Source organism: Morone saxatilis, unplaced genomic scaffold, assembly GCF_004916995.1.
Source record: "Morone saxatilis isolate NCDOM2014 unplaced genomic scaffold, NCSU_SB_2.0 Contig15, whole genome shotgun sequence".
In the NCBI taxonomy this organism is placed as follows: Eukaryota; Metazoa; Chordata; class Actinopteri; family Moronidae; genus Morone; species Morone saxatilis.
Window position 1 is genome coordinate 10,656,331 of NW_023339707.1, and position 8,374 is coordinate 10,664,704.

The 8,374-nt window shown below is 40.0% G+C and overlaps 1 protein-coding gene across 2 annotated transcripts in view; it reads left to right on the forward strand.

Moving 5' to 3' along the window:
• pex14 (peroxisomal biogenesis factor 14) overlaps positions 1 to 4,886 on the forward strand; it is a 47,400-nt gene extending 42,514 nt beyond the window's left edge. The window contains exons 8-10 of one of the 2 annotated variants that reach the window (XM_035656758.1): positions 42 to 133; positions 2,205 to 2,694; positions 4,026 to 4,886. In XM_035656758.1, the coding sequence (XP_035512651.1) occupies positions 42 to 133; positions 2,205 to 2,688 (576 nt within the window). In that variant the 3' untranslated portion in view covers positions 2,689 to 2,694; positions 4,026 to 4,886. The remainder of the gene's footprint in view (positions 1 to 41; positions 134 to 2,204; positions 2,695 to 4,025) is intronic. The other variant, XM_035656757.1, reaches the window with a different exon arrangement.
• The last annotated feature ends 3,488 nt before the right edge of the window (positions 4,887 to 8,374 follow it).

The following is an 8,374-nucleotide window of genomic DNA, read 5'->3' on the forward strand; positions in this document are numbered from 1 at the left end:
ACAGTTGTTGTGTGTGTCTCTCACTTGTTTTTTTCCTATAGGCATCGTCTTCAACCAGCCGCATCCTGGACAACCAAACAGTTGGAGACCTGAAGGCTGAGATCGTCTCTTTGAAGGGCTTACTGCTCAGCAGGTAACAAAGTCCCCAGACCCCCATCACATGAAACAGTTCAGATGTGTGTGTGTTTGCTTAAGGGTGGACAGCTCACTGTTTTCATGCACTTTTGAGTTCATGGATGCAGTCCATTTGAACCCTTTTTACAATGGTAAACAGGAATAAAACACCACCAACTAGATATGTCATTTACTCAAACATCACATGTTCACGTTGGCCATGTTTTATTTACACCTCACATTAAAATACGAATACTAGCTGACATTAAAAATAATATGATACCATGTAACAAGATAAAACACTGAGTATGAATTTGCATTATCTCTAAGCCTGTCACCGTGGCTGAAGGCTCATTTTGCCCAGTATGTTTTAGAGCCATTTTAAGATTTTGAAGCATAATATCATAAATCGCAATTATTTTGGCCAGGATAATCGTGACATTAGACTTTCATATACTCTTATAACTGTTCCACATAATGTCGTGTTGCTCTTTAAAATTGCTTGCATTAATTGCACTTGTTTCATCTATTTTTATTGGTTTGCACATATCACAAAGACATTAAACACTTAATTCATATGTCAGAAGGGCCACAAATGTCAAGAAGCATGTTCTTGAGTTTTTTATTTCAGATAAATCAGATGATACAAGGTGGTAGAAACACTACTAGTTTTGTCCACTGGGGCCTCCAGAATCAACACAACAGTTCCTTGTTGCTGCTTTTAGAGCTTCTGGAGTTTAGATCTAACAAACAATTACATATAGTAACTACAACAACAACGAACAACCATTCATGCAATCACCTACCTACTTCTACAGTACAGTACTGCTATAGATGGCCTGAAAGTTTGTGTTTGTGTATGAATAAATAAAATAAACACATACTGTCACATTGCTCTTCCAAATTACTTGCACACTTAAACATAATCATCAATCTCAAATATGTTTAATCTCACAGGCACTAGAGGTTATAATACTGATTGCACCATTTCTTTTACTTCGCAACTTGCCTCGGCCGATTAGCATACTGCAGGCATCAGCTGTTCTTATGTGTTTTGATGCTTTTATTGGTAAGCAAGATAACCACATGTGCATAATTGCTCTGATTCAACATTCAGTTTTTCTCATTTTATGAGAGCAAAATATCCATGACCATAAAAGCACAACCAATGATATATATGAACTAGGAAATCAGCTGTCAATCATTTTATTTGTTGTCAGAGTAAAATGTGATTGTATCTACCACATCTTAATGCAAAGTACTGTGTGTTACTGTTGTTAAAGGTCTCATTGTATACTGCTGTATTTTCCTACATTCTTTCCAGCTTTGTTTCTCAATCTAGTCAGGCACAGCCCAGCTCAGTCAGGCCCATTAGCATGCATGATTATGTATCAGTGTCTATAATGAAGCCTGAAGTAAGAGTGTACATCAGAAAACCGGCGAGGAACAAAATTGCCTCAGAACTGTCTAGTTGAGCATGTTTTGTTCCCCTCGTACATTCTAATCAGTAATAATCCCTTTGTCATTTGCTTTCTTGACTTCATCCTGACTCTCACAATGAGTTTTCTGGCAAAGGCTTGAATCACAAAATAAAGGCTCTGCATCACCATCTGTCTCTAAACGTGTTCCCTTCCTGTTCAAATGATCCAAATCATCTCCAAACTGTTTTTTTAACCACCAAGAAGTGCTGATCCCATTACGATTCAACGTTGTCTGTTTGATCTTAAAAGCTGCAGTGGATGTAATTAAAAAAATCTTAGAGCTTCTTTACCAGGTGTGATGAACATCTGGCTGTTTGAGGGGGGAAAAGCCATTTTCTCTGCTGTAATTATGAGAATTACATAGGGTGCTTTGTGTGTGGCTGCATGCTAAAATATAAACTAGTATTAAGGATATGTTGTCATTTGACACCTGACTTAGAAAGCTATATATAGTTTTGTGGTTGCAATATGCTCAATTCTGGCTGATTACATTGTGGGAAAGCTCTTCTCACATTTTGATCACAGTGAGCTTTTGTTTTTCTTTTTCATGAGATTGTGATCGGGCCTCATTTTCTCTCTCTCTCTCTTTTGTCTGCCCCCCACACACAGGAAACAATTCCCTTCCACTCCCACTATTCCTAAGATCCCCTCGTGGCAGATCCCCCTGAAGCCGCCTTCGGCACCAGGCTCACCCTCCATCATCCACACCAACAGCAGCAGTGACATCTCCCCTGTCAGTAACGAGTCGGCCAACTCCTCTCCCGTCAAAGATGGACACCACAGCCCCCAGGATGCACTGGGAGGGCCCGATGGAGCTCATGGTATCAATGGAGATGCCGGCCCTGTGGGCCTTGGCACAACACTGCCCATGGACTTGAAGGACCAGGTCCGCATGGAGGTGCAGGGGGAGGAGGAGAAAAAGGAGGAAGAGGAGGATGATGTCAGCCACGTAGAGGAGGAGGAGGAAGAGGAGGAGGAGGATGGTCTAAGCATGCAGACAGAGGATCGACGAGGTGGGGATGGACAGATTAACGAACAGGTGGACAAACTGAGGCGGCCCGAGGGTGCCAGCAATGAGAGCGAGGTGGATTAGACAACAGTAAAAGCACAAAAACACTCTCCAAACACAATTTCTCGTTTCATTCTGCTTCTCTCTGCTTGCTCTCATTCTGTTTGTTTTTTATTTTTTAAATCCATCTGCGCTGTCTGTTTCCACTTGTTTCTGTAACATGTTAATCTTAAACAAAATGAGGAGTAGGTGTGGGCGTGAGAAGCCGCAAAACTGACAAATATTGGAGTGTCTAATTGACACACAGCTTACCTCGATTTACTTTTCATCATGCAAACTGAATGACTGCATGCCGATCTAAGCACCACGTTGTGACGTTTCTTTGAAAGGAGAAATGACGGGCAATAGTCAAATCAGAATGAAAAGGCTTTATGCAGTACTTACCATATGTGAATTACTGCTTTTAATTTTCATGATTTGATCAGATAATTCACAGCCTTGCCTTGGTGTCCTTGTAATTGTACTAAGGCTCTTATACAGACCAAAGAGGCAGTGCTGCACAGACTATCTCTCCTGTATAGTGCGGCTGTAGGTCAGGAGTCATATGTTGGTACTTCAGTCTCAAAGTTACCGTGAGCTTCCAGAGAAGCATTAGCAGAGTTTGTCTCCCTGTTGATGGCAATAGGAGAGGACAAGCTCTTCCAGGGCCGGAGCTTTTAGCCTCTTTTATGTGTCCTTTCGCATTGGTGTCAGTCTGTCAATAATTCACAAGGCCAGCAGGGTGGCATTTGGGTGAAATAAAAGCCCTGAAATTCGAGATTAGAATGTGATGACGGGCTTTGTTCCATGCCGGTGTCAGAGTGCTCATACGCTCAAAGGAGGGGAAGATAAATGTTTTTTCCCCCCGCTTTCCTTTTTCACTGAGGGCTGAATTGTGGATCTTTGCGAGTGTGTTTGCGCGTGGCAGGCGAGAAAAGACCCAGACTGTCTGCTGAGCCGTATCTGTGTCTCCAGCAGGGCAGCTGATTTGGTTTGTGAAGTATGTTAATAATCAAATGATCAACAAATAACAGATGTATTAGTTCATGCAGCTTGAAATGTCAAGGAGGCTAAAAGCGGAAATCTAATACAGAAAGCCCAGTTGCATTGTATTATTTTCCGTGACAAACCCTCCGGTCCAAATTATGTAGGGCCTCCTACAGTGAGTAATCTTTACAGAAAACGGCGCCAATATTTTGTAATTAAGCTGCAGTAAGACAACGAGGGCTGCCACAGATGGAAGTTGCAGAACTTGTATCATCTTTTTTTTTCTTCTCAGTGTGGAGGTGGATGGGGGAAGTTTAAAAAAAAATTGCCCCATGATTGAAAAGGAAAGTAATAAATGAATACTTGACTTATTGAATTACTCACTCTGTCTCCAGCTAACAAGAAGAGTCCATGAGTGAGAAGAAGGGATATCAGCTCTCGTGCCATTTCCACCTGCATCACAGGGCCGTCATAGGAACACAGAGAAAGGTAGAGGGTCACTGCACATTTCTGTGACACCGGTCCTAACCTGCAGATTATGTTTAGTTATGCTGATTGAATTTATGTTAAAAGTGTCGAATGATGTGACAATAACACTGCAGTATGCTGTAAAATATATATTTTCTGATTTATGTAAAATGAATTTGTATGGATGAATAAGGTTGTTTAAAGAAGTACAGAATCAAGAGGTGTAACTTATGCTTCTTAGCCACTGTAGTTTCAGTGATTGGTCCGCTCTGTAACCTGCTGATTACTGTCAAAAGTGTATATAAGTGTAATAAATTTGTTTTTTTTGGCTCAAGTAGAATCACTGTTATATTCATTATTATATAAACCACACACACAAAATACTACTGTATGCTACTGTTAAAGGATAAATATAGTATTAATGGGATGTCTGTTTCCATGTATATTTTACATTTCTTGAATTCAGTTACTGATTTACATCAGTGCAAAGAGTTGAAGCTCAGCTAAATACTAAACTTCTACTGAAGAACAGGGTGCTGACTCTAAATCACAAGTGACTAAAATGTACCTAAATTACATTAAAGAAAAGAAATGCACAAACAAACATTTAAATTAGACAAAAGTTGGGGGTTTTGCAGTTTTTGTCTTTATTTTTAATCTCTCTGAGATGTTTGTGCGAATGTGGTTGTCTATGTTCAGGTGCAGGAGGGTTTTCTGTCACATTCATATCAAGGCATTTTTGTTTTTGGCTAAAATTTTGTTAATAATAAAATCAAACTATGGCAGACTTTCCATTCTGTGAGACAACGTTTTGTTGTTTTATACATCCAATAACATCAGCACTGTAAATTTTCACAATTTAATCCAGATGTGAATATTGAGTGATCCTGATCCAGATCCAGAGGCCTGTGAATTCAGAAACCATTTTAATTCAAAGTTTCTGATTAATCTTTGTGGTTCCCAAGTCACATCTCCAAACCAGCTGTAATGTATCTGTAAGACCAGATACAGATGAGAATTGTACAGTACTTTCAGAAAGCATGACTGGGCAGGGACTTTCAGCCTTTTTTCAGCTTTCTCTCTGGAAATGAGTAAGTGACATAGTTATACATTGTATGTGTGAAGTTGTGTTTATTTCTGTAGGTGGATTCAGTCTTTTGGTTTCTGTTGTGGGAGTGTTTTCTCAAATAGGGTTTCCTATTCTATTTTGAATACATTTAACATGTTGCAGATAGTCATCCTATAATTAAAATTTGTTTGGTTTTTTTCATGCTTAACTGTAACAATTTTTTCTCAGTCCAACAGAAAAGAAAAAGAAACCGACAAAAACTCTGAGGCAGAGTGAGACAGGTAGAGAGATGGGAGAGAAAGGAGAGAAGGTATAATAGTTGCAGAGATAAAAGATAAACTTGTTCACAGTAATCTGATGTCACCTCAGTTTCTTTTTCTTGTGAGATTGAAATGCTCAGACCAAAAAACAGAACTACTAAATGTATGCAAAATGTAAGGATTGCTTTGCTGTGCTTAAATTAAAAAATTGTCATGGTTGGTCTGAGGTGGTGCTAGAGAGAAGCCATGGACAGTATAAAGAAACTGATCAAAAAACGTCCTTGTCAAAACCTGGCACCTACATTACCTACAATGCAACTTGACTGCTGACAGTTCAGTTGGAGTGTGTTTTACAAGAACAGCTCTTACACAAGCTATATCCTGATAGAATACTGCTTTAGATTTAGCCAAATGCTATCATACAGGGGGTATGTGGAAACAAATATGGAGTAAATCAACTGACGTTGACGTTCCAATTTAGTTACGTAATGTATGTCAACATATTGAGTCACCTCTAACACCTTGACACCCAGTGCTACAACAGAGAGCGTGAAAACTAGATAGAAGGCCTGGGCGAGCAGAGAAGTCTAAACAGCGAGCAAAGTAACATATACATTGTTGAAGAAGAAATGTATTAATATTGAAAATCATTTAAAATGGATAAATAGCTAAAAGTATGGTAACTGGTTGAAATAGCAAAGTGTAATGATAAATAATTGGATAAATAATTGGATAAATAGCTGAAACATTGACAGTTCAACTGCATCAAAAAAAATATCCTCATATAGTCAGTAGTGTTAAATAACATCCAGGTTAAAATCAATCAAAGGAACCCATTTAGAACATGATTGGTGGTCTTGATAAAGGGGTACTCGAGTTCATCTGACAGGACTGTGAGTACGTCTGAAAAAAAGGCTGGGAAGCACTGCTCTATGAGATATAGGGTCCATAGCGTAGATCTATACCAGATAAAAATCATAGCTGTCCCATTAAAAAGTGAATGTGCCCTAGCTCATATCTCTATTTAGTGGCAAAATATGTATCAAAGTTGATGAAACTGTAATATATCATATTGAGTAACAATCCTCAGAATCTCAGCTTCAATCATTTGTCACTTTGATTTGAGCAAGAATGGGTGGATGCTGCCCGCACAGGTGGGGTTGCTGATAATTCCACAGGTTCACAATATTAACAACACAGCTCAAATTACACCCTGCCACAGTTTGTTTTCTTAATATGCAATATTGCCAATATGAGTTCCCCACCATAGATCCTCAGCCTAGAAAATGCTGGGCTGAAAAAGCCCATTTTTCCTCATACGGGGCATTCTGAATATTGCCATGCATTATCAAGTGTATGAATTTAATTTATCAATGTCTAAATGATCAATAGCGTTTCACATATTGATGAGGTGTATAAACTTCTCTGAGGTTCGATACCACATCCCTTTGTAATCCATTAACCTCTCCCTGGAGTTCAGGCCAACCTTAGATTTATATGGACCTACAGTAATAAATCCACTTGTACATCATTTAGCGTCTTAGGGGATTTGCAATGCATTCCTGTCCAGAAAGCACCATCTATCCTTTTCTCATATTCTCATCTACATTTTAAAAGTCTTAACAACATCCACCACAGTCTGCATACCTTTTCAGAAACCGTGTGCCTATGTAAGTACACTTCCTGGGTTGAGCTGGTGTATGAGCCAGTAACCAGGGCCTCTCAGTATGGTAGTGCAGTGAAGGATTGTTTGTCCAAAGCAACACCTTGGTTTTGACACCATTTGGCTCCCCAGTTGGGAGCCTTAACCTCATCAATCTTGCTGCTAAACGGAGAGCACTCAATAGGGTAGTGTATCGACGCGCTCTGAACTCCATTGTTCACTGGAACTGAGCACTCAGCAGGTTAGAGGGCTGAGTGTCTCCTTGGATCAATGCAAGGGTTGTTAGCCCATTGCAGCCAGTCAGAGGGCTAGCGTGACTCTGTCTGCACCATACACACATCATCTCTACTCATTTAAAACTCCTCCTTGAGTCCTTGAGCTTTGATCCCGATCCAGCTTTTGTTTTCTCACCACACTGATTCTGGATAGTTCACATCCTTCGCAGCATAGGTCCAGTTCTTGAAGCATCAAGCTCCACCCAACGTGCCTTCCAGACATCTCTCTCCAAGGGGAAGTGTCCTGAAAAAATTTGCATAGAATAGGTCACGGACAATGCAGGAAGAGGAGGCCTGAGGATGAGATGCGTCTGCTTCCTCTTCCCTGTGAGATAAGATGCATGTGGCATGCAGCTGGGAGCAATCTGATGTAATAGTTGATGTGTGACAAGGCCTGAGGAACTCCACCGGTTGCTTAGCCCCTCTGGAAATATCGTTTTACTCCTCGGGAATCCTCATTTGGACTGATGTTATCACCATCTGCGATGAAATTCTGTTAACCTTCTTTCAAGATGTTCTAAATCCTACAATTTAGTTTCTTCCTGTGTATTATAATTTTTTGGGGGGTCTGTGCAGTTTTCAGCCACGTTAGTGGTGTGACAATATCAGTGGGTCAGTCCACCACTTTGGTCCAGACTGATATATTTCTACAACTATAGATGGATTGTCATGGGGGACATTCATGGTGCCAAGAGGATGAATCCTAAAGACTTTTGTGATCCCTCTGACTTGTTAACTAGCGTCACCATCAAGTTACAGCTTTCATTTATCAGTAAAATATATCAACATTGATTTTAATGGATTGGTATCTTCATGCTTCCCAGGTGATGTATCATGTGATTTTGCACCACCATGAGATTGATATTTGTGGTTTTGAGTGACATGTCTCAACAGCTATTAGAAGGACTGCTGTGAAATTTGGTGAACACAGTTTGTTCATCTCATAACTTTTAATCCATCCATCCATTATCTATAACCGCCTATCCTTTCCCGGATCGGAGGGGGGCTG